The sequence below is a fragment of the Motacilla alba genome, chromosome 23, assembly GCF_015832195.1.
Source record: "Motacilla alba alba isolate MOTALB_02 chromosome 23, Motacilla_alba_V1.0_pri, whole genome shotgun sequence".
Taxonomy (NCBI): domain Eukaryota; kingdom Metazoa; phylum Chordata; class Aves; order Passeriformes; family Motacillidae; genus Motacilla; species Motacilla alba.
Genome location: NC_052038.1, coordinates 6,257,481 through 6,281,697, shown reverse-complemented (window position 1 = coordinate 6,281,697; position 24,217 = coordinate 6,257,481). Strand labels below are relative to the sequence as shown.

General features: G+C 59.9%; 3 protein-coding genes across 12 annotated transcripts in view; all 3 read right to left on the bottom strand.

Annotated features, from left to right (window-relative positions):
- Nucleotides 1-599: 599 nt before the first annotated feature.
- Nucleotides 600-12,264, bottom strand: ZDHHC18 (zinc finger DHHC-type palmitoyltransferase 18). 2 transcript variants are annotated; one of them, XM_038161115.1, is made up of 10 exons: nucleotides 11,948-12,264; nucleotides 9,915-10,075; nucleotides 8,339-8,488; nucleotides 7,481-7,618; nucleotides 7,021-7,069; nucleotides 6,607-6,709; nucleotides 5,268-5,377; nucleotides 3,879-3,978; nucleotides 1,995-2,086; nucleotides 600-1,333 (listed from the first exon to the last, which is right to left on the bottom strand). In XM_038161115.1, exons 1-9 carry the CDS (start codon nucleotides 12,190-12,192, stop codon nucleotides 2,045-2,047), a joined length of 1,098 nt encoding a protein of 365 aa, XP_038017043.1. In that variant the 5' UTR covers nucleotides 12,193-12,264; the 3' UTR covers nucleotides 600-1,333; nucleotides 1,995-2,044. The 2 variants fall into 2 exon arrangements, with proteins under 2 accessions (XP_038017043.1, XP_038017044.1); XM_038161116.1 differs by lacking the exons at nucleotides 600-1,333; nucleotides 1,995-2,086 and having other exon boundaries at nucleotides 2,125-3,978.
- A 462-nt stretch (nucleotides 12,265-12,726) lies between these two features.
- PIGV (phosphatidylinositol glycan anchor biosynthesis class V) lies at nucleotides 12,727-18,884 on the bottom strand. Of its 7 annotated transcripts, none has more exons than XM_038161107.1 (5): nucleotides 18,755-18,786; nucleotides 17,273-17,382; nucleotides 15,620-15,773; nucleotides 13,645-15,066; nucleotides 12,727-13,562 (listed from the first exon to the last, which is right to left on the bottom strand). In XM_038161107.1, the coding sequence occupies exons 3-5, from the start codon at nucleotides 15,704-15,706 to the stop codon at nucleotides 13,266-13,268; spliced, it is 1,806 nt and encodes a 601-aa protein (XP_038017035.1). In that variant the 5' UTR covers nucleotides 15,707-15,773; nucleotides 17,273-17,382; nucleotides 18,755-18,786; the 3' UTR covers nucleotides 12,727-13,265. The 7 variants fall into 7 exon arrangements, with proteins under 7 accessions (XP_038017035.1, XP_038017034.1, XP_038017033.1 ...); XM_038161106.1 differs by having other exon boundaries at nucleotides 15,620-16,750; nucleotides 18,755-18,782; XM_038161105.1 differs by lacking the exon at nucleotides 18,755-18,786 and adding an exon at nucleotides 17,902-17,976 and having other exon boundaries at nucleotides 16,538-17,850.
- A 1,914-nt stretch (nucleotides 18,885-20,798) lies between these two features.
- Nucleotides 20,799-24,217, bottom strand: part of ARID1A (AT-rich interaction domain 1A) — a 54,411-nt gene continuing 50,992 nt past the window's right edge. For 2 of the 3 annotated variants that reach the window (XM_038161102.1, XM_038161103.1), the window contains 2 exons: nucleotides 23,991-24,121; nucleotides 22,027-23,754 (listed from right to left, as the gene is read on the bottom strand). In XM_038161102.1, coding sequence (XP_038017030.1) covers nucleotides 22,027-23,754; nucleotides 23,991-24,121 — 1,859 coding nt within the window. Of the gene's footprint in view, nucleotides 23,755-23,990; nucleotides 24,122-24,217 lie in introns of all 3 variants that reach the window. The other variant, XM_038161101.1, reaches the window with a different exon arrangement.

Genomic DNA, 24,217 nt, shown 5'->3' with positions numbered 1-24,217 from the left:
GATCCCAGCGCCTGGGCTGTGGGAGAGCCCACACCATCCCCCCACAGAGCACCCGTGGGTGCCCCGAAGGCCGAACGGCAGCGCCAGAAGGGGCATCCCAAACCATCCAGCGGTTCTGTGATCCCCGGCGAGGGGGCACCCGGCTAAGGCCGCCCTGGGGACGCTGCCCAGGCCGGGGCGCGTCTCCAGCCCCGTGAGCCCGGGGCAGGCGTGGGCTGGGCGCTGGCAGCAGGCACAGGATGCTCGTGGCTGTTCCCAGCGGCGCTGGAACGGGGCTCAGAGCCCGTCTAGCCACCCTGCCCAGCCACCCTGCCCAGCCTGCTGCTCCCCCCGGCTGCGCCGACGCTGCCAGCTCCCAGAACAGCAGCGGACAACGCATTTTTCCGAGGGGTGCTCACGGTGCCCCGGGTCCCGCGGGCACTGCCGCGGCTCCTTCCCGGCCTGGCTTGGCCCTTCCCCGGCACAGGAGGGTGCAGAGCCGTGGACGGCCGAGACCGGCCCCAAACTGTGCCACAGCCCAGCTCGGGGAGCTGCTGGCTGCCGTCCCCACGGCCGGGGGCACAGCAGTGCCAGCCCCCGGTGGCTTCCCTCGGCTCTGCTCGGGCCTGCCCAGGCAGGAGCCGCTCCCCTCCGCCCGCGGAGCAGAGCCAGACACCCGAGTACGCTAAATAGGAGAAACTTTCATTTTGTTACAAAAGTAAAAGGCATAAACAGACGGTGAATCCTACAGGGCTGGGGCAGGCCTGGCTGCTCCGCTCAGCTCTCAGCCCAGGGAGGCAGCTCAAGGTGCTGGAGCCCCTTCCCCTAAACCCAGAGCCGTGCTGGGGTGAGGCTGGCAGGGGAGCTGGCCTGGGGCTGCAGGGATGAACTGACCAGGTTCGAATTCCCACTGGGAAAGTCCTCTGGCACACGGGCACGGCTTGGAGGGGCTGCGAGGGTTTGGGGTCGATGCCCCCAAGCTGGCTTGGCTGTAAACGCTCTGCAGAGATCCTGCTCCTTCCAAAATCCCGTTGGGAAGCCAACCACGACATTCCAGCATCCACGGCGGGGAGACACTGTCCCCGAGTGTCCACGGTGGCCACGGGGAGCCCCCGGTGACCCCGGGACCGTCCGGCGGCGTGGCACGGCAGGGACCGCCCGGGGCACGGCAGGGACCGCCCGGGGCTGGTTTCGCTCTCCTCGCTGCGGGGGCTGTATGGCTTTGAGCTCCCAGCCGCGGCCGCTGCCCCCGCTCCGGGGAAGGAGGGACGCAGGGAGGGAGGCACTCGAGGTGGTGATGGCTGTGGGCTCGGCTCCCGTGGGTGCCCCACGAGAGGCTCAGGCTGCTGCGGCGCTGGATCCGCCCGGAGCGAGGGAGAGGAGAGGGGAGGAAGATAAAAAGAGAGTTAGTGCCAGAAGCAGAGGAGCTGTGGGAGCAGGGCTAGCATCCGGGTTCGCTGGCAGAGTGGGAGCAGGCTGGGGCAGAGGGGGCTCCGGAGCTCATGGGGGGCTGCAGGCAGGGGGCAGAGGGGCAGCTCACGGCCCACAGGGGACACAGCCCATCCCAAGGTGCCCTGAAGGAACTTACCTTGGTCACAGGAGGGGGAACCGGGTGCTGCAGAGAGGAAAACGGGCAGAGGGGCCGGGGGATCACCTAAGCCACAGAACGGGTCAGGGATGGGGGTCCAGACCCGCCCCAGGGGCCACGGCTCCTCCAGACACCAAACCTCTCCTTGGCTGGGGTTTCCTCACACAGGCCAGGCTGCAGAGCCCTCTGCCCCCCTGCCACCCGTGTCCCACAGTGTCCCCATGCAGACAGGGTGGCTCCAGCCCAGCACAGAGCCAGGGAAAACCAAACTCCTCCTCCGCAGGTGCCCCCTGACCCCCACAGCCCTGGCACCACGTCCCCATGCCGGTGGGATCCTGGGGGATGGAGGGGCTCCGGGGCCAGAGCTGGCATGCAAGGGAGAGATGGGTGGCTGCAGGGAGAGAGGGAGAAGGAAGCACTTTCTTACCAGCCAACCCCCAGAAATCAGGGCAAGCGTCCGAGGAGGGGCAAATCCCGTCAGGCTGTGCAGGAAATGGCAAAGTCCTGGCAGGCATCCTCCTGGGGAAGACACCAGAGGTCATGCACCTCACACCTGCCACGGGGCCAGAGGGGCTGGCACAGACGGGGGCACAGATCCCAGCTGGGGAAAGGACACCGAGGTGGAGGGGAGGAGCCCCTGCCCAGCCGGGAAATGCGGGACAGCAAATTCCCTTCGCTCCAGCAGGAGTCACAGCAGCGCCAGCTGCTGCTCACCCCTGCCAGCAGGAGCTTCCAGGAGCTTCCAGGTGAGGCCTGAGCCTGAGTCCAGCTGGGACCGGGAGATGCCAAACACTGGGACACACCTGCCCCCTTCTGTCTTCAAGGAGGAAAATAATCATCCAAGCAGTTAACTCTTTCAAAATAGAATTTTATTGAGTAACAAAGGAAACTGGTTTAAATAAAAAACAGGAAGGAGTCTGGCCCCTGGTAACCCCCTCCTCACTGCTCCTCTGCCATCCCCCTGGCACAGGCACTTGCAGAGTACAAAGCACGATGCTGGTGAGCTCAGGGGGGCTGGGCTGGCCCCCCAAAATGTGCTGCCCCTGCCTGAGGCTGAAACTGGTCTGTCTGATCCAAGGAAACCTGACAGGCAGCTCGGCACTGTGAGCCTCTGCCCTGGTGCCAACGTGCACAGCGCTCCCTGCACAGGACAGAAAATGTTCTACGTAGAAAAAAGCCCTACAAATTGTGCAAAAATATCCAGCAGCTTCGAATAACACGATTCAAGTATTGCTACAAGGTTTGTGACTCTGCCTTCAGCCCAGGGACACGGAGCTGGCTGCCTGGTGCAGAGTGGTGCTCGTGGATGGGCAGCTGGCACGGCTGCCAGGGCCCTGGGGACAGCCCTGGGGACACTGCTGCTCAGAAACCCAAACCAAGAGCACACCACGAGCTTACCAGAGACAGCACCCCTCACTGCCTCCTCGTGAAACCCCACCTGGGAAGGAATTCAGGTGGAGTTCAGGGATTCAGGACCCTCAGGAATCCACACACTTTTCCGCTGCCTCTTGGTGTCCACAGACAGGACACAATCCTGGGAAGCTGCAGCTCCCAGACCTGCCCCCTGCAGCCCTGTGACCTGCATCTCCTGAGAGGCACAGAGCACAGAGCATTTCTTCTTCCCTGCTAGATGAGGGTCCCCTGACTCGTGTCCTTGCTGCAAAACACGTCTGACCAAGTGGCAGGGCCACAACACGGCCCCAGGCAGCAAACAGGATCAGCAGGGATCCCCCAGGACATCCTCGCTGGCCTCCAGGTCTGCTGGGAGCCAGAGTCCTCCCAGCTGCACAGCCCAGCTCACCCAGGCACGGCAGCTTCTGGAGGGGGGAAGCTGCTGCAGCCTGAGAGCCAGAAGAGCCCTCACAGGGGCCCAGGGAACAGGGCGTGTGCATGGAGCTAACAGGGACACCAGGGAGGGGACAGCTCCTCCAGCCCAGCCCCGACTGGGAATCATCTGCCAGTGCCCACCTCATTCCCAGCAGGAATCACAGCAACGCCCCGGAGCTCAGGGCTCTGGGGACCCCTGGGGACCCCCTGCTTCCAGCACGAGTCCAAGGGTCCCACAAGCTGTTGGGCTCTGTCAGGCAGCACCCCTGACGGGCCACATCACAATGAAACAAATGAACAAAAAGTAATAAATAAATGTAAAAAAAAAAGAAGGCAACGCGTGGCTCGAGTCTTTGGCAGCCCTGGGTGCCAGGGCTGTCCTGCCTGAGGCCAGGCATGGGACAGGGGAAGGTACTGGCTGGAGCAAGGTGCAGGCACAGCAGGCACTGGGAACACCACAGCACTGCTAGGGGATGCCTCCTACCATGCTGGTGTCAGTTTTGGCTCCAAGGGAAGGGATTTCACTCTTGGGACTGGACGGGGTCCCAACATCTGGCTGGATAAATCCTCTTCTGTCTATCAAACTGGAAAACAGGAAGGGAACAGCAGCTCAGGGAAAAAAGACTGAACCTGGGAGCTCACAGGCCACAGGGAAGGCTCCTCTCCCACGAACTGCTGAGCACAGCACAGGCAGGATGCTGGAGCACAGGGTTCCTGCCCAGCACATGAGCCACAGACCCCCCCATGAGCCACAGACCCCCCCATAAACCACAGACTCCCCCCATGAGCCACAGACCCCCCCCATAAACCACAGACTCCCCCCATGAGCCACAGACCCCATCCCATGAGCCACAGACCCCCCCCATAAACCACAGACTCCCCCCATGAGCCACAGACCCCCCCCCATGAGCCACAGACCCCCCCCCATGAGCCACAGACCCCATCCCATGAGCCACAGACCCCCCCACCATGAGCCACAGGGAGCTCTGGGCCACCACAAACCCAAAGGGGAACTGGCCAAAGGGCTTCAGAACATGAAAGCACCATGAAAGAGGAACAAATGGAGTAGAACGCTGCTGTCCTCCCCACAGCCTCCCAGCCTGGCTCCCTGAATGCACACACTGAGCAGCTCTGAATGGCAGCACTGCATTTGGGCACCTCTGAACCCAGCACAAAGCCCGGGGACACTGCAGAGAGCCCTGGTACAAAATACAAACCACGCTTCACTCTGCTGCTTTACACCCAGGCAGCAGCAGGATTTCCCCCAGGGATCCCCACATCCCCAGACAGGCTGGGGGCTCCAGGCAGCTCCTCAGACACAAGGAGCAGAGCAGAGCAGGGCCTGACTCTGCCCAGCTGCCCCATCCTGTGAGGAAGCTGCAGCTGCCCTGTGGCAGGGAGGAGGCTGTGCTGGGGCACTGAGCACCCCTGGTGAGCTCACCCTGAAGCCCAGGGTCTCTGCACTGGGGGATCTCCCTCGGCTGCTTGCCAGAGGCTCAAGAGAACAGGAGCAAAAACGGTGCCAAGAGGCACAGAATGATGGGATGGTTTAGGGCAAAAGGGACCTTAAAGATCACCTCATTCCAACCCTTGCCATGGGGACAAGAAGTGCCTGTACTGGACTGACCATCTGCTGCCATCTGGGGTGCTGCTCTTCCCCTTACCCAACTGCAGGATTTATCTTCAAGTTCCACAAAACAACTACAGCTGACCCAAATTTATCCAGTTCCAATGCAGTTCATGTCCCACTCATCCATCCCCAGCCTTCCTCTGCAGACTGGGAAGCTTTCCTCCCCCCGTGAGCAGGCGTTTGTGCTGCCATGGGCAGATCTGCCCTGGCAGTTCCCAGAGCCCGGAGGCCAGGGGCTCTTACCTGGGATAGAACGGCCCACACAGCACTGCACAGCAGTTTGTGAGGATGCTTTTATGGCTGTAGGGATTGGCAAACTCCGAGCCCCTCTTGTTCGACCAGGACCCTTTGATCTGAAAGGGATGGACAGAGATTAGGAGGGGAAGGACAGAGAGCAGACAGTGACACCACAGCGGATCCTTGCAGGGGTGGAAGGTTTGCCCCAGAGCACGGGGAGGACACCTGCAGGCACAGGCAGCCACGTGCTGCCTCTGCTGAAGTGCAGCCCTGCAGCTGCAGAGCTCCCAAGCTGTGCCCTCCCTGTGCTGCACAGCAATGCCACCGTCACCGCTGCCACCTCTGCCACCATCTGCCACACCACCCCGTCCTCCTGCTGCCCTCGTGGTCTCCAGGGCTGGCGCCCATCAGAGCAGGGCTCCTGGGCCCTCAGGCTGCACAAACAGCCCGGGGATTCCCAGCCCAGGGGCTCCTCTGCCCCCACGCCAGCAGCTGCCCCAGCTCTGCTCCGAAACTGCTGTGGCACAGGGGGTGGGCAGCTGCCACAGCTGCTCAGGCTGCGCTGAACCAGCACCAGCACCTTCACCAGCACGTTTCCTCCTCTTGTTTTACTTCCTCTCCCCAGCTGCAGCACGAGGCTGGAGCCACGGGCCACTGGTGCTCCCAGTGCTGGGGCACAGACTGCGAGCTTCACTCACACGGCCCTGAGCAGCTCTGCCACACCTCTGAACGTAAGGTGGGGGGGAAAAGGGAAAAAGCAAAAGCAAAAGGGATGCAAACACACTTTCTGCAGTGCTGGAAGCTCCCAGCAAGGATTACAGGTACTTCTGGCCAGAAGGGCGAATTTTGACTCTGAGGATCAGACAGATCCTGCTTTTCCATACAATCTGCCCCACTCAGGGCACTCATTTGGTCCTTGGAGCCTGTGCACACCCCAGATTTGAAGGTAAATCTCATCAGATGTCTGTACGTTGCTTGCTAATTAGAGATGAGGAACTGCCAGACACAAAGGGACTGGCCCAGGTTTCAGAGGAAACCCGTGGTTACACGGGATGCTGAATTCAGATCACCAAGCTCACACCCAAATACTCCCCTGGGCCAGCCTCCCTTTTTTAATCTCACAGCTCCTAATTTTAAGCGAGGCCACAAACAGACTGGAAAAAACACACACGTGATGGTTCTAACTCAGCCACCTGAAAGTGCAGCCGTGGGCACAGGCTGTGTGCTCTGCACTGGGTTATCTCAGGCAGTGGAACACTGCACTGAGGCAGCCAAGAATGCCCTGAAAGCTGCCCAGGATGGGTCATGGGCAGCCTGGCAGCAGGACAGGCATCCAGGTACTTACATCTTCGTTCGTCGTCAGGTTGGAGGCGACTAAGTAAGTGTGAAAACCTGAGAGGCCCAGAATGGACCAGACTGAGAAAAAACAAATCACCAGCTCCAGCACAGTGAAACAGAAGTCAAGGAAGTCTCAAAGAACAAAATCATCCCACAAGGAGAGGCAGAGGACTGTTTGGGGAGGTTTGGGCAAGCTTCCCATTCCCTGAGCTGGTTTGCAGGGATGCACCAAGGCACAGCCTGCTCCAGCTCTTTAAACCTGCAAACTGGGAAACAACCCACCCTTAGTCCCACGTAGCCAGGGGACCAAATTACTCTGGGGAAAGGACACCAGGGTGACCTGCAAAGAGCTCCTGGCCCCTCTCTGTCAGTGATTAGCAGTGCTGGGCACCCCAAGGAGCTGCTGCCAGCAGAAGGATATCTCGCAGGGGTTGTCTTCAGAGTGGCCAGGAACCCGTCCCTCTGAGAGCCTGCAAAGCAAACAGAACAAGGCATGGATTCCAGAAGGCAGCCCTGCCTCTCCAGCCAGAACTCCACCCCCGTGGGCCGTGTGGCTCTGTCTGTCTGCCTGAGGAACAGCCGCAGTCTGGGACGCTGCAGGAACTGCATGGACACGGCTCCAGCAGATCTGGGGCTGCTGGGAGGGAAAGTCACCTTCCCTGCCAGGGTAAGGGTGGATGCACCAGCAGCTCGCCTGCTCTGGGGAAGCAAATCCCATCCCCAGCCCCCAGAGCCCCTCTGCAGCGAGGTGAAGGCAGACCCATGGGACCCTTTAACCCCTCAGCTGCTGGTGGACCCCCTGAGACCCTCCCCGTGCTGTGTCCTGGGGGAGCAGGGACCCAGAGCAGTGCTGGAGCAGCACAGCCCCGGGCAGGACTCACGCAGGGTGAGGTGGGTGACGACGCAGGCGAAGATGAAGGCGGTGAGGAAGGACAGGGACAGGATGAAGGCGTAGAAGTAGCGGTAGTTGCGCTTGCCCACGCAGTTGCCCACCCAGGGGCAGTGGTGATCGAATCTCTCTGCAACAAAGGCTCGAGGTGAGGAGGGCTCCTGCCACCTCACACCCAGCGTGGAGCAGACTCTGCTCAGCCCCCCGAAAGAGGAGCTACAAACGCATCTTCCCCCTGCGCCCCGAGGGCAGAACCTCTCTGCAGCAGCGCAGAGGCACAAAGTCTCCACGGTGTCTGCACAGCCTGGGGACGGCCTGGCCACACACACTGAGGAGCCTGCAGCACACCCAGTGTTTGTGCAGGCCTGCACTGCATTTTACAGAACCACCCTCCCAAAACCAGGGAAAACAGAGCCATGGAGTTTGGGATGTGCTGCCCCCCGCCCTGAGCCACTGCTCTGGTGCTGCCTTCCATTTAAACGCAAAGGAGACAGAGCATGCAGTATCCTGTTTTATAATCCTTCAGGAGAAGCAAAAAGCAATCTGTCCAGGAACACAAGTGACAGGATCAGTGTCAGGGCCAGAGGAAATGGATGGAGCTGTGTCAGGGCAGGGCCCGGCTGGAGATCAGGGCAAGGCTCTTCCCCCAGAGGGTGCTGGCACTGCCCAGGCTCCCCAGGGAACAGTCCCGGCCCCGAGGCTGCCGGAGCTCCAGGAGCATTGCCAGGGATGCCCAGGGTGGCACTGCTGGGGTGTCTGGGCAGGGCAGGAGCTGGATCAGGGATGCCTGTGGGTCCCTCCCAGCTGGGGATATCCTGTTTATTGCCCAGCTCTCCCCAGCCCCGCTCACCCACGCAGTTGTCGCAGACGCCGCAGTGGGAGGTGCGCGGCGGCCGGAACATCTTGCAGGTGTAGCAGTACTTGAGCTTCACCACGTACTTGTTGATCACCACCTCCATGGTGCGGGCTGGGGGACGGTACGTGGAGCTGCCCATGCTGTCTGCAGGGACAAGGAGGGACACTCACAGCCCTGTGCCACCCCCAGCTGGGGTAGGGGATGGCACGCGCTCTCCTGGCTTTAGCGGAGCGCAAGACAGGGTTTGTTGCAGGGTGGGCAGCCAAGAGCTGCAGTCAGCTCCAGCATTATTTACGGCCTGTCTTTGTTGGGTGGCAATGCTGCTGGGATGCCAACAGGAAGCAGCAAGTGCCCAGTGCTGCGGGAAGTCAAGCAATTTACAAACAGTGAGTGTGAAGCAGCAGCCCAGGAACACCAGCTCATCTCTGCGTGTCCAGCAGGCCACAACAGGCAGCCTGGCTGTGAAGGCACGTGTGGCTCTGGCACAGGAGCACCCCTGCCACTGCCAGCACACAATCTGTCACCCCACAGCTGCAGCACTCCTGGCCTGCAGGGACTCGCCTCCGTCACTGTGGGGAAGGACAGCAGCAGGTCTCAAGTGCTCCAGTAGATGCCCTGGAATTTGACATGTTTGTGTTCGTAGCACAAGAGGATTCCTCCTCCTCCAGGTTTAAACTGAGGATTTTTAGGGGCACTGCAAGTTACATCTCTGTGTGCTGGCACTCCATTATTCCCTGGGGGCTGGAGACTGTTGCTGTACACAGCAATAGCTGGAAACCCCCGGTGTCATGTTTGCAGTTTTGGGGGTTATTCCTTTTAGTCACTCCCACAAAAGTACCTTTCCAGCTGTGAGGAACTCTTTGAAAGTAGTGATGCAACAGTGAGCATGTTAAGAGGATAATAAGTGGATTATATTAGCAGTAACAGCTGGCACATCAGGCAGCATCTGCAGCCAGATTACTGCTTTAGGCCCTTATAAATAGAAACATGGATCACCACTCTGGGGATATTTAAAAACCATTTTTTAAGTCAGATGCAGAATTACTGCCTTGCATCTGTCTTCAGCAGGACAGATTCAAGCTGTCTCACATCAGCTTTGCTAAAGCATTTGCTCCAACCTGTCACATCAGTGAGGTCCTTGGCTCCTGGATGCAAACACCTCCTTGGCTGTCCCCAAACCGGCGTGACAGAGCAGTTTTTAGAAGAGGACAAACATCAGCCTACTCTACAGAACACCTTGCAGCACAGCAGGCTCAATGGCAATAGCAAAAAGCATTAATTGTCCTTCAACTCTGCTGCCTGGGAAAGCGCTGGGACTGAACAGGAGCAGAAAGCACCTGGGCTACTCTGCAGATCCTCTCTGAGGCACTGCCTGCTGTGCCAGAGGAGCTTGTTGCCCCTCTCATCACGACTGGCAAACACTGTCAAGCCTCACAATCTGAAACTCTGTTTTTTTCTCCCCCCTGGACCAACCTCAAGGAGCCGAGACCCAAGAAAGGGGCCTCATTGAGCCTGGAAGGTGCACAGACACACACAGAGCCAAAACCAGGAGAGGGATCAGAGCTCTCACCAATTCGCTTCTCCAGGTCTGCAGCCTCGCTGGGGGTGGCTCTGGGCAGGATTCCTGGGTCTCTGAAGCTCGTCTGGAGCAGGCAGCTGATGACAAAGAAGAAGAGGACGGCAGCGATGATGGGGATGGCCAGGGTCAGGTGACTGGCAAGGAAGGGACAGCTGTTGAAAGATAAATGAAATGGAATTGTTATCAATCATTGCACAGACCCGCTGTCAGCTGGGACATCACACTACCACCTATCACGGGGTACTGGGCTCAGCAGCCGACCTGGGGCTGTTTTTGCAGAGATGGGGACTGCTGTGATCACACCCCACACACACCAGGGCAGCAGCTGAGGACAGCAGAGGACACAGCCTGCACACACACAGCCACTGTCCCCTCCTGCAGAGCACCCAGAGCCAGCACAGGATGGGCTGCCCCAGCCCTGAGGGCTGCAGGCAGTGCTCAGGCACTGCAGCACTCTGAGAGGATTAAGCAACTTTTGTTTCACCTCCCCAGCTCAGCTGTCCAGAACAAAGCACCCACCGAGCAACAAAACCCCTTCAGTCCAAGCCTGAGCCCCTCAGTCATTGACAGAAAGGTCTGTGAAAGGAGAGACGTGAGCTGGTTGTCAGCTCTTTCCTGAGGGAACCTCCAGAGCCCACCCTGCCTCACTAGGGAACGAGAAATCACAGAATCACAGAATTCCCAAGTGGTTTGGACCTTAAAGACTGTCCCATGCCACCCCTGCCATGGGCAGGGACACCTTCCACTGTCCCAGCCTGCTCCAAGCCCTGTCCGGCCTGGCCTTGGACATTTCCAGGGGCAGATCCAGCTGCTCTGGGCACCCTGTGCCAGGTTTTCCCACAGAAACCATGAAATACAGACACAGACCAGATGCATTTGCTGCACGCCCAGCAAACTGTGCAACAGAAGCATCCTGCTAAAATAACAACTTGGGAGAGCTCCAGGGCATCTTCAAGCACGAGAGAGTGACTCGGCAAGAAGGGAGGCAGAGCAGATGTGCTGAGTGCTCTGCCTGGCCGCACAAAGCCGGCTCTGTGCTGAGCTGCCCGTCAGCCCCCGACCTGGCACGGAGCTGTCAGGGCACGCAGGATGCTGAGAAAGGGGCTTTTCCATCGGGGTGCCCTGCCTGCTCCCCGCAGCCGCCTGTCCCTTTCGGCTCATCTGACTTCTCAGAGCCTCTAATCCGATCAAGTACTTTCATCTCCCCACCAGCAGGCTCGGGCATCCCAGACGTGCAGGGATAACGCCGAGACCCAAAGGCAGGCGTGGCCCCCCGCTCCAGGGAAAAGCGGCTCCCATCCCTCCCGGGACAGAGACGCAGGCAGGACACCAGAACCCTGCGAGGTGTCAGGAACACAGGGTGCTCCTTCCGCAGCTCCCCAGGGCAGCACAGGACACACCGGGATGCTCCTGGCTCTCCCCTCCCTCAGGCTGCAGGAGCAGGGAGCGTCCCTGGACCAGCTTTGGGGAGATGCAGCTCCCAATTCCCCAGACTCTGCTGCACAGTGGGGCCGAGCTCCAGTGCAGACCCAGGGTTTCACCATTTAGAAGAAACACTGGTCCCAGATCCCAGTGGTGGACAAAGCCCACGAGCCTTGGGGGTTTCCCGGCTGCAATTTTGGGCCAATTCTCTTCTTGGGAGCAAAAGGGGAGACCTGGGGGCTGTTTTCAGAGGCCAGGGGGGCATCCCAGGGGGACGTTAAACCCTTTCCTGGGGCCAGACTGAGCAAACAAAGCGCAGAACGACCCCTGCTCTCCACAAACACACCCGGGCACAGGTGATGGGGCAGTGCCTGCCTGCAAAGGGGGTCTGGGGGCAGCGGGGAGGAGGGACAGCGGGGATCCCGCGGGGGAGGCGACCCCCAGCCCACCTCCCTCCCAGCACGGGGCCAGCGTGGGGCGCCCGCTAACCCCGGCTGCCCCAGGGCAGGCCTTAGCGGGGGGACGGGCAGCCCCGGGGGCAGGCCCCGAGGCACGGAGCCCGCTCGGCTCCGGGGTCCCGAGCCCGCCGGGCCCCGACTCACTCGAAGGCGAAGAAGAGGCCGCTGGTGGCCAGGATGAGGCCGAGCGTGAGGGCGAAGACGCCGCTGTGCCGCGCCAGCATGAGGCGGCCGCCGCAGAAGAAGCGGTTGCGGCCCGGGAACACCTCCCACTTCCTGCGGGGCCGCCGCGCCGCTCCGGCCCGCGGGGCCGCCGCGCCCGCCGACCCGCCCGGGCCCGGGGTCGCCGCCGCCCCGGGCGGGATCTGCCGGTACTCGCAGTCCTTCATGGCCCCGCCGCGGCGCCCGGAGCCCCGGCCCGGCCCCGCTCCCGGCCCGGCCCCGCTCCCGGCCCGGCCCCGCTCCCGGCCCGGCCCCGCTCCCGGCCCGGCCCCGCCGGTCCCGCCCCGAGCCCCGGCCCCGCCCCGCCGCGCAGCGCCCCCTGCCGGCCCCGCCGCCGCACCGGCAGCGCGGCGGGCCCGGCACCGAACCCGAACCCGAACCCGGCGCCGAACCCGAACCCGAACCCGAACCCGGCCCCGAGCCCGAACCCGAACCCGGCCCCGAACCCGAACCCGGCACCGAACCCGGAACCAGGAATCGAACCCGGCACCGAACCCGGAACCCTGAATCGAACCTGGCACCGAACCCGAACCCGAACCCGAACCCGAACCCGGAACCCGGCACCGAACCCGGCCCCGAACCCGATCCGGGAACCCTGCATCGAACCCGGCCCCGAACCCGATCCCGGGACCCCGAACCCCCGACCCCGGCCCCAGCCCCGGCCCCGATCCCGGAACCCGGCACCGAACCCGATCCTGGAACCCGGGACCCCGACCCCTGCCCCGAGCCCAGGCCGGGGCTGAGCCGCCTCTCCGGTAACTTTCACGTGTTTATTGGGGCCGTGCGTGTGCCCGCGCAGCGCTGCCGCTCCCGCCGTGCCCCCTGCCCCGCCTGGCTCGGAACCGGCACCATGGAAAAAGAACCGGAGCAGTGTGAGCAGCTCAGGGCAGCTGGAGCCCCCCTGCCCTCCTGCCGTGCCCACCACACATCCCAGCGAATCCCCCAACCCATCACAGCACCCTGCCACAAATCCGTGCCCGCCGTAACCTCCCCCAGGAGACGCAGGAACCCAGGTGCATTCCCCATCCCAGGCTGGTGATGGGCATTTTGGCTGTCAGCAATGCCAGCTGAGCGGGGCAGGATGCTGCAGCATCACACCACGGAGAACATCCCGCCTGGGACGTGGCAACGGAGGAGTAACACCTTTGTGACTGCAACGACAGCGACACTACAGCCACCTCGGGCTTTCAGAGCAGCTGGGATTCAGTTCTGAGCAGAGCTCCTGTGCCAGCACAGCCCGCTACGTCCACGGGAGGAAGTTGCAGTGCAGGATCAGCCCCAGCAGCCAGTAGCCCAGGAAGAAGCCCAGGATGCTCTTGCTGAGGGGGGTAATCGATCGCCAGTTCAGCAGCAGCCGCACAACGGGGTTGTCCGAGGTCCCTTTCCCACAGGAACTGTGAGATCCACCCAGAGGACGCTTCCCAGAGGTTGGATTATCAGTCCCTGTGCTCCAGAGTAAAGGTTCGTGTTCCAAAAGCAGGTGAGCTGAGAACCAGTACAGGATGGGAGAGGAGGAGCCAAGGAACCGGGTCAGCACCTGGAGACAACAGGCAGAGGAGAAATCACCCAAACTGCTGCGCTGTCACCGCCCCAGCCCCACAAGGAATCCCTCGTCCCACCTGCACGTGCATGCAGAAGAACCCGAACGCCAGCAGGGCCGTGCTGTGGACCACGTACACGAAGACAGCAGGGCCACAAAATCCATCCCTCGCCTTTCCCCTCTCTTCACTCTTGCTCCTCTCTAGACCAAGAGTCAGGCAGTGCCGGGGGTTTGTGCTGGCGTAGGTCCAGGCAGCCCATGAGCACAGAAGGGTGACGGGCAGAGCAAGCAGGAAATTTGGGATCTGTCTGAGCTCAAAGTACCTCAGAAAGCCCACGTTCCAGTAAGCGTCCTGGATATAGGAATAGACCAGAGGGAAGCGCTGGGAGCACCAGGGGGGTTTATCCGCACCCACGCCCGCCACACGATAGCCCTTGTCCCGCGCCATCTGCAGCAGCGGCTCGGGAACGGGCTGGCCCGGAGCCGCGCCGGGCTCGCAGAACCTCAGGTAGGCATAGTACTGAAACAAGGCAAAAGGCAGGGAGACCCCGGCGCACATCAGCGCTGCTGAGGACGCCAGGCCGAGGGCCTGCCTCCACGCCTGGCACGGCCTCCTCGGGGACGCCGCTCGCCCCTGCAGCTGCAGCGCCGAGCGCCTGGCGCGCCAGTAGAGCAAGAAGCCGGCGTTGACCAGCCCGTTGGCCCGCGCCCCGGCGGCCAGGGCGAAGAGCAGCCCGCTGAGCCCGCTGCGCCCCTTCTCCAGCTGCCACATGGCGCCGAAGGCCAGCAGCGCGAAGGCGCTCTCCGAGTAGGCCGCGGCCAGGAACACGCCGGCCGGGCTGACGGAGAAGAGCAGCGCGGCCAGGAAGGCCTGGCGCGGCCGGCGCAGCACCGCCCGGCCCAGGACCAGCAGGGCCGCGGCCGCCAGAGCCGCCAGCAGCGCGTTCAGCAGCGCGGCCGCCAGCAGCAGCCGGCCGCGGGGCTGCAGCTGCTCCGGCCACGGCAGCAGCGCGGCCAGCAGCCGCAGCCCCAGCGGGAAGAGCGGCAGGAAGGCGCAGTTGTGCTCCAGCAGGTAGCCGCGCTCGGCGATGAAGAGGAAATGCTCGGCGTCCCAGCGGCCCAGCCCGCCCAGCAGCCGCTCCACCAGCACGTCCCAGCAGCTCCGCGGGCCCGGCCGCGGCGGGGAGAAGGCATCGGCAGCGTGGTCCGGGATCAGCAGGTTAAACACGGCCTGCAAAACAAGAGAGGGCTCCAGGATCAGCAGGTTAAACACGGCCTGCAAAACAAGAGAGGGCTCCAGGATCAGCGGGTTAAACACGGCCTGCAAAACAAGACAGGGCTCCAGGATCAGCAGGTTAAACACGGCCTGCAAAACAAGAGAGGGCTCTGGGATCAGTGGGTTAAACACGGCCTGCAAAACAAGACAGGGCTCCAGGATCAGCGGGTTAAACACGGCCTGCAAAACAAGAGATGGCTCCAGGATCAGCAGGTTAAACACGGCCTGCAAAACAAGAGATGCTCCGGTACCCAGAGCAGCGGGCAGGAGAGCTCCAACAAGGGGTGAGAGTGGCACCGAGGCCGGAGCCCAAGATGCCCACGAGGTTGTGAAAAGGTGCAGACACAACCTTTTGGGGTGTTTACATCCGAACAGAATAAATCTCTGGGATCCAGCATGGATCCCTGCAGGGAAAGCTGCTCATGGCTATGGCTGGGCTCTGTGCTGGCTGTCACAACCAAGCTCTCCCATGCTCAGAGCAGGATGTCTCTGGAAATAAGACTTGTGAGGAATGTACAGGAGGAGATTATTGTTCCTTTTCTGTAATCAGCACACTTTGAGCCAAACCAGCCTCTTGCAGCAGCAGCATGAAAACACAGCAAGTCACAAGGAAATTAATGCAGTTTTACTTCACAGCAACCTGTAAGTAAAACCCCTGGCTGCAGACGGCCTGTTGGCTCTCCAGAGAGGATGACTTCCCCATTGTGCAGGAGCAGCTCATGGATCTCTGGGAGCAGCAAACCCCAGCAGAGCCTCCCTGGCTGGAGGACAGACTTGCCTGCAGCAGCAGCGCCAGGGCCCGGCAGCGCAGGGAGAACCACACGACCTCTCGGAGCTGGGGGTCTGCCCGGCTCCACAGCTCCATCCCACACCCAGGAACTGCCTCAGGAGGTCACCGGTGCCAGGGGAATTCTCCTTCCAGTTTGGGAAACCTGGGTGGGTAAGCACAGAGGACAGAGAAAGGGATTTCTGGCTTCAGCCTCATTGGTGAATTTTGTGCCTTTATTTGCTGTCAGGCACTAGAAAGGTGCAAGTCTCTGTGAACAAGAAAGTCGCTTATGGAAGAGCTCACGGATCTGGGAGATGATGCAGAGACCTCTTTGATATTGTTCCTACTAAAAAAAAAAATCCCTGACTTGTTAACCTTGGCCAAGCCACTGAGGGAGAGAGGCTCTGGCGTGTTCTCTGAGCCCGCTCCTCCCGGGCCAGGGTAAATCCCTGGAGCAGACAGGCTGCTCGGCTGCCTCAGCAGGAGCTGCAGCAGCTGGAGCCAAGCATCCTCACGCACACCCAGTGCCAATGCCCTGAATGGGATCTAAGCCTCTTTTTCTTGGAATGGAGACAGGATTCCTGTGGACTCTGAGCGTAACCCCCGTGTAAGCAGTTGCTGAGTGGGGCTGCCAGGAGCTCCCTCCTCTCTCCTGCTCCGTGTTTGCCCCTGGGAAGCCAGGAATGGATTTACTCAGCTGGCTCCATGGCACCAGCTCTGCCAGAGCAGGGTGGAACTCAGGCACGCAGCTTCCCCCAGCACAGGCAGCACCAGCAGGACACAAACTCTGTGCCACCACCTGCAATTTTCCAGTATTTTGGCAAAGCTCCTGCCACCTGCACGTTCTGAATCCACCCGTCCACCTCCTCCCTGCAAACCTCCCCTGAGGGATTTCAGCCTCCTTGTGCAGCCTCCCCAGTTCAGTGCCTGCATGTCCTGGGTGCCGTGGGGGCCCAGCTCTGATCCCCTGGCCCCGAGCCACGGGAGGCAGGCAGGATCTGCTGTGCAGCTCTTTAAGATAAAACTTTTCTTCCGTTGGTTCCCCGGCCACCAACTGCTTTTCAGTTAGAGAAACACACAGCCCACAGCTCTCGCTGGCTGCCAGTGACACCACATCCTGCCTTCTGTCTGCTCCAGCATCTGCAACACACAGAGATCCCCAAATCCATCCTTCCACAGCCTAAAATCACTGACATTTCCCTAGTGCCACTGTGGAGAAAAAACCCTGCCAGGGAAACTGCACGAGAGGGCAGAGAGCAAATCATCAGCAAGGCAAAAACCAAGATCCAGAGCGGCTCGTTGACAGCTCCAATCCCCAACCACAGGGTTATGCTTCCTATTTAACCACAGGTAAAACTTTTGGGGTTGCTCCTATTCCCCTTGTGCTCCCCAGCACTCACAAAGCAACTGGTGGGAGGCACGTTCTCCTGCATCACGAAGCTGTGACGTTATTTTAAGCAAGGGGACACTTCAACCCAGCTGTACACTCTTTTAAAGCACATTCACAGCTGCAAATCCTATTAAAGCACAGCGGCAAAAACTGTCCCGGCACTTTAAATATAGTTTTTTTCAAAAAGCAGAGAAAAAGCCTCGCCTGAATGTGCCAAGAGAGCTCAAAGCAAACAGCTTTAAAAAGCCTGTTCCTGTCACGACGCAGCACACCTTGTGACAGAGCAAAGCCTTCAAAAGAGCTGCAGCCCACAAGCCCCGTTTGGATCCAGATCTCAGTGTCAGGAATGGCTCTGCCCCAAAAATCCTGTGGGAAACAGCACCTGCACGAACACACAAAGGAGAGGGAGAGAGGTGTTATAAATATTCCAGCAGGAAAACGTGCAAAGTCTGAATTAAAGATGTTTTTCTCTCTGGGTTCTGCGCTCCCCTTGGCTCTCAGCTGCGAATCGCAGTTCGGAAGCGGCGCTGGCAGAGGGATGTGGGCAGGGACGGGGCAGAGGCCGCTGGAGGAGGACGGAACGGCAGCGGCGGCTCCGGCAGCCGCAGTGCAGGGCAGGGACCAGCCGGTGGCAGCAGCCGCTCGCCACAGCGGCAGCTCCCCGCCACGGCCCGCAGCCGGCTCCCGGCGGCACGGGGTGCTGCTGCAGCCCGGTACCATCCCCAGCTCGCATCCCATCGCATCCCATCGCATCCCATCCCATCCCAGCACGGGCTGGGCACCGGGCACCTCCCCAGCCCGCATCCCATCGCATCCCATCCCATCCCAGCACGGGCTGGGCACCGGGCACCTCCCCAGCCCGCATCCCATCCCATCCCAGCACGGGCTGGGCACCGGGCACCTCCCCAGCCTGCTGTGAGACTCAACAGGCGCTCCAGACTCTTTCTAAAACCCCTTCTAACCAGGACGCCAAGGGAACGCAGCAGGATTTTGGAAATCCTGTTTGCCTGGGCGCTCTCGGCCATCCCTCCTGCCCGGGGCAGCTGCTGCTCCAGAGGCTGCGGGCCCAGCAGTGCTGCCCTGGATCGGGATGCAAACGGGAGTGGGTTTGTCTCGAGCAACAGCGCAGGGGGTGAATGGAACCTGCTCTGGATCAGAACCCAGCTGTGGATCAGAACCCTGCTGTGGATCAGAATCCAGCTGTGGATCAGAATCCAGCTGTGGATCAGAACCCAGCTGTGGATCAGAATCCAGCTGTGGATCAGAACCCAGCTGTGGATCAGAGCCCAGCTGTGGCTCAGAATCCAGCTGTGGCTCAGAATCCAGCTGTGGATCAGAATCCAGCTGTGGATCAGAATCCTGCTGGGGATCAGAACCCTGCTCTGCTCAGAGCCCAGCTGTGGATCAGAAGCCAGCTGTGCCCAGCCCCCGGAGGCTGGGCTGCGGCTCCAGCAGGGCACAGGGACGGGACAGCTCCTGCCGTGCCCAGCCCATCCGGGAGCGCGGTCCTGCCGCCCCGGGGCTGCCCGGCGCCGGTTCCGCGGCGGTTCCCCGGCAGCCGGAGCCTCTGGTACCCACGGAGCTCTGCCCTCCCCGCCAGGCAGGACCGGCCGCGGCTGCTCCGGAGCGGGGACAGCTCCGGCGCTGAGCAGTACCGGGAGGGGGCCCGGAGCGCCCGGCCCGGGCACACGGCGCTGCCCGGGACACGAACCCCGCCCGACCCGGCCCCTCCGGCTGGGCCCCTCCGGCCTCACCGTGCGGCTCCCGCCGGTCCCGGGGCCGGGCCGAGGGCGGCGGGACACCCCGGCTCCGGTGCCGGCTCAGATCCCGGTCCCGGCTCCGACTCCGGTGCCGGTCCCGGCTCAGATCCCAGCTCAGATCCTGGTGCCGGCTCAGATCCCGGCTCAGATCCCGGTTCCGGTCCCGGCTCAGATCCCGGCTCAGATGCCGGTTCCGGTGCCGGTCCCGGCTCAGATCCCGGCTCAGATCCCGGTTCCGGTGCCGGTCCCGGCTCAGGTCCCGGTTCCGGTGCCGGTCCCGGCTCAGGTCCCGGTTCCGGTGCGGGTGCCGCAGCGCCCCCTTGCGGACGGACGGAGGGAGGAGTCCCCGCCCCTCCCCGCGGCGCGCGCGCGGCTCTCTGGCCCCGCCTGCTGCCCCTTGCGCGCGCAACGTCCGGCCACGCCCCCTCTGGTGTCGCGCGGCGGCGGCGCGCGCGTGTGGGGAAGGGCGGCGGCGCCATCTTTGATGAGGGCGGGCGGGGGAGCCGCGACCGGGACCGGCACCGGCCTCAATAACAACCCCTCACGCTGTGCACCCGAAGCTTTCCATTCCTAGGGGAGGTCGCTAAACGCCTCTCTCTGACCCGACCTCTCTGCCGTTCCCCATTTCTGCCAGCAAAGGGGAAAACTTGAGTTCAGCCAGAGCCCTCAGTGAAGCCCTCAGGGCCGGCCCGGACCCACCCTGGGGTGAAGGAGAAACCGTGGCGGGCTGCTGGGCCCTTCAGGAGACTCCATGAGCGCTTTCATCGGGCATCAGCCTTGGAAGAACTCATGTTTTCTTTGCTGGCAAAAAAATGGGGAACAGCAGAGTGACTGCAGTCCAAAGGTGATGGAAGGAATTCCTTGAATTGGAGGATCTGGGTACAGATCAGGCCCAAAGCATCATGTTCTCATTTTACTCATTTCTCATCTCTGCCCTTCATTTTCACTGTCTGAGAAGCGCACAGGGCTGTGGCTGTGCGCACACAAGTGACGGGGAGCAGAATTCCTCCCCTCGGATCCGCTGGGTGCAGAATTCTGGTGAAATGTGTCTTCAGGAGCGCTGCGGCCTCTCCTCCCTCTCGGCCATGATGAAACGCACGCAAACAGAGCTGCTGCCGTTACCTGCCTCCATGTCACTGCTGGCTCCCTTCTGCTCAGGGACAGCAGCACAACTTCCACGTGCACTTCAGGTCCAGCACAGCTCCTGGAGCTCGCAGCTGGACTGTCGGGGAGCTGGGTGTGCTCTGGCCGAGGCCAGCAGAATCCCGGGAGCCAGCGTTTCCCGAAGCCAAGGAAGCCCAGCGCCGTTCCTGCCTTTTGAGCAATCCATTTGAAGGACTCTCCTGCCAGGAAGAGCTCCCACCGTTCCTGCTGACAGACGAGACTTTTCAGGAAAAAACTCTTTTGATTTCGGCACAGTCGCTCCCAGGAATCTGGAGTTTGAGGAATGAAGGCTCTGGGAACTGAGAGCTCCTGAGGAGAGGACTGGGAAGATAAAACAAGGGGAATTTCTGAACAAGAATGATGTTTGCCTTTAAAAGAAGCTGTTTTTTCTTTAATGAGCTCGGAGCAGTTCCAGCTACCCTACTTGCAGTATCCACTGAGGACAAAGCCTCGGGCTAAGTGAAATACCTGCTTGCAAAGCCCTGAAGCAGATCCTCGTCCACAGAGCCTGAGCTTGGCCTGTGTGCTGCAGGAGAGCCGGGGAGCTCTGTCTGCTGGAAAGCCCCGGCTCGGGAGGAAGTCAAGGGTCTGAGCCACGCTCCCGAGAAAATGTGAAAAATGCGAGGGGAAGGGAAATTTTCCATTTTCCAGAGCTGGGAGGGAACTGCCTCCCTTCCCAGCAAGGCCCTTCCCTCCCTGGCAGCCACAGCTTCGCCTCACGCTGCAATCCCGAGCCTGGGCAGCTCCTCAGGAAAAATTCCAGCAGGGAAAGCAAAGTCAGAGCAAGCAGCACCAGAGCTGCTGAGCAGGGCAGGCCTCGGGCAGCACTGAGCTGCCCTCCCTGTCCTGCCCATAAAAAAAACCCTTACAAACATCTTACCAAGATTTAATGTACATTTATTCTTAACACGTGGAACATATAGTATAAAGATTTCATACTGAATAAATGATATTCATTAAGCCAAAAAAGGAAAAAAGGGAGGAATTTACATCAAGTTTTTAGCTACATCGTCTGAAATACAAATATGCAGAATTCACTGAAAAATCTCAATTGTGTTTCTTCATCAGGAACTTCAACTGAACCTAGAACTTTTTCACACCTCGATTAGAAAGAAAACAAAAACAGGAAAAAAATAAACTATAAGTTGATTGGCTGCTGAGACAGCAATGACTTTATACACAGAGACCTGTACAGCATCCTCCAGGGAGGGATGTCTGGCAAGAGATTAAATAATTGTGTCTCGCTTTTGCAGGTCATCAACTCGTTAACTCGTCATACTATAAAGGGTGGGAGGGACAAAACTGCAGGAGTCTCAGGGTATGTGCAATGTACAACGTCATATATATATACACACGTGGCAGCGCTGGGCTGCAGCTAAAGGTTAAAACCAGTTCTAAGAGGTGATCTCAGGGTTATTCATACAATCAAGGAGGAAGAGAGAAAGAGGTCAGGGTGTTGTAGGTTCACACATTATACTTTGGGGGAAAAGCCTTTTTTTCTCCTCAACATTAACTAAAAACATTTTTAAAAACTACAGCTTGCTGCTGATCCAGCGTTTTTTTCTTTTTTTTTTATCCATGTGAGACATTATTACAGTATGTTTACAGTTTAAGGTGTACAGTACATGGAGTTCTACACGCTACTGCACAGGCCTCCCTTGGACAAGGTCTGTTCACAACTGGTAACTTCTTGGTTCCTGCAAGATTGTGAATGTACAACGATAAACCACACAGAGTTCAGCAGTCACTTTTTGTCCTTCAGAGTTTACCATTAAAAACAGTTATGAAAGTGGTGCCTGTCAATGGGATAACACGGCAAGTCGTCTTTCCCCAAACTCACTGTAAACGACAGTAACTTTGGTTAAAATAAAAAAAGTCTTCTATGTAGACAGAACTTTGTCTCCTTTAATAAGGGATTTGGGACAAATCTGAGGGGCAGGGAAGGGGGAGAGGGGCCGGGGAGATCCTTCCCCGAGGGAGAAGCAGGACAGCGCAGGGCAGACAGTGGATTCTGAGGTGGTTTTGCATAAATAAAGGGCAACAGTCAGTTTCTAAGTTCTCCACTCACGCACACGCACACGGGGGCTCGGATCCCACAGCTGTCATGACTGGCCAATTAAAAACAGTACATCACAAATAACTTGTGAAACCAAAGAGTTCATCAAAGGCGACACGGAGATGTCCAAGAGCCGCGACTCGTACAAGGTGAACTCCGAGTGGTTCTCGTCCACCTTGGCCAGGGCCAGCAGCGCGCGGGCGGCGCGGCGCATCATGTCCACGCTGGTGGCCTCGAAGGGCGGGCTCTGCATGTGCATCAGCCCCGCCTGGCTCTGCTGGAACTGCGTGGCGGCCAGGCTGTCCTCCAGGAAGCCCAGCAGGTTGCCAATGCTGCCCTTCTGCACGGCGATGGCTCTGGCGGCCAGGCTGTCCCCCTGGGCCAGGTTGGCCAGCAGCACCACGGCCATCTCCCGGCACACCGGGTTCTTTCTGTCACTGAGGAACCGCACCATGGTGCTGTACAGCTTCTCCAAGCGGCTGAACGGCGGCGTGGCCAGGATCAAATCCACGTTGTTGTCCTGGATGCTGAGTTTGCTGAGTGTTTCCAAAACCAGTCTCTGAGGGGAGAGGACAGCGTTGGGTCCCAGTGTCGGAAAGGGATCCTGGGCCTCTGCCGAGGGACACACTGCCCAGTGGAGGAGTCCATCCAGGATAGGCAAACAGATGCTTTCCGGGTAAGGGGAGAGGTCCAGCTGCCCAGAAATGTTGGCCAACGTGACCAGCGTGTTTTCACGCAGCATCTCCAAACAGTCCCACCACCACTCCACCTTGTTGCAGCTCACCCCTTGGTCCTGCTCCTCCTCCTTCTCGTAGGTCAGGGGGGCCTGTTTGCGTTCTGGATGCTTGTGGTGTAGGAGGATCAGTTTCCCTAGAATCAGCAGCAGCCCAGGGTGTTTGGACATTTCAAAGTCATTGCCTGGCACAAACGATAAACTCCTGATGATGTTGGAGACGCAGATGCAGCGCTTGGCCAGAGAGTCCTGCCAGTCCAGGAGGGTGCAGAGCGGCGTCTCGTCCTTACTGTGGGGTTCATCCTCCAGGATTTTTATATTTCTGTGGCTCTGAGCTGGACTGATGACAAAGGGAAACTTGCTGCTCTCCTTCGCCGTCTCCGAAGCTTTGGCCTCCTCCTCCTCCTCCCCTGCCAGGGAGCCGGGGCGTGCCGAGAGCATGTCGTCCATGGTGGCAGTTATCCTCTTCTCCGAGGAGCCGTCGGGCGCGGGAGCCTCCCCTTCCCTGGGGCTCGGGTTGCTCTCGGCTGCTGAACGTTTCCTCAGGGCAGAGGAGCAGGAAGCTCGTTTGTGAGGCAAGGGCAGCTCGGTCTTGCTCTCGAAGTGTGTCTGGATGTGCTCGGTGGTGTCCCCGCCGCCGATGCGCCAGTGCAGGAGCCCGCTGTCGAACTCCTGCACCCGGCCCAGCTTGTCCGAGTAATCCACCACGAAGGGGTCGTTCTTCTGCACCACCTTCACTGGAAGCTTGTCAAATTTACTCACTAGCTTCTCCTCGCTGCTCTCTAGAGGTACTTTGTCCTTGCTCGAAAACGCAGCCTCCTCCTCTTCGTCATCCTCCTCTTCCTCCTCACAGTTCAGGCTCCGTGGCTCATCGTCCTCCTCCCCTTCTTCCGGAGAGGAAGCTGAAGATTTGCAGAACCTTTCGGGATCTAATAGTGTTCTTTGCCCTGGGTCTCCTACCTCGTATTCCTTCAGGATTCCAAAGATCTCGATCAGGCAGCGCCGGAAATATTCCACCAAGAGTTCCAGCAAACCTGGCAGCTACAGGGGGGGAGAAAAACAGGAGGGGAGGAAGGAACAGCAATCAGAAAACAACTCTGAGGGAAGGCCTTTGCACACACACAGATCACTCAGGCCAGGGAGTGACCACTCACAGCTGCCCACACCCCATGCTCGAGCTACGGAGGCTGCAGGAGGTGCTCATTGACACCTGGCTGACAGAAACCCCTGCAGCATCAGCACTTCAAAGACCTGCCCCGGAGAGCATCTGCACCCACCTGGCTGAGGTTGAAGGTCATTATGCTGTTGTCATCATAGAGCAGGATGTTTATGGTATCTAAGGCCCACGTACTTTCAGCCAGCAGCCCCGACTTCAGAGACATCATCACTCTCCAGGCTTCAGGAGTTCCTGTAACATAAACACACATGATACTTCCAGCTCCTGGAGTTTCAAAACAAAAAGGAGACACTTGACACTGATTTGGACCTGTGAAGAGCAGAGCCT

Coding starts and splice junctions, on each gene's coding strand:
- ZDHHC18 (XM_038161115.1), bottom strand. CDS start 12,192: ATGAAGGACTGCGAGTACCGGCAGATCCCGCCCGGGGCGGCGGCGACC. Junction 7,619..8,338: donor CGTCTGCGACAACTGCGTGG/GTGAGCGGGGCT, acceptor CCTTTGTTGCAG/AGAGATTCGATCACCACTGC. Junction 3,979..5,267: donor TGTGGGCCGTTCTATCCCAG/GTAAGAGCCCCT, acceptor CCTGTTTTCCAG/TTTGATAGACAGAAGAGGAT.
- PIGV (XM_038161110.1), bottom strand. CDS start 15,706: ATGGAGCTGTGGAGCCGGGCAGACCCCCAGCTCCGAGAGGTCGTGTGG. Junction 15,067..15,619: donor CCCTGGCGCTGCTGCTGCAG/GCAAGTCTGTCC, acceptor CTTGTTTTGCAG/GCCGTGTTTAACCTGCTGAT. Junction 13,563..13,644: donor TCTTCTGCATGCACGTGCAG/GTGGGACGAGGG, acceptor TGTTGTCTCCAG/GTGCTGACCCGGTTCCTTGG.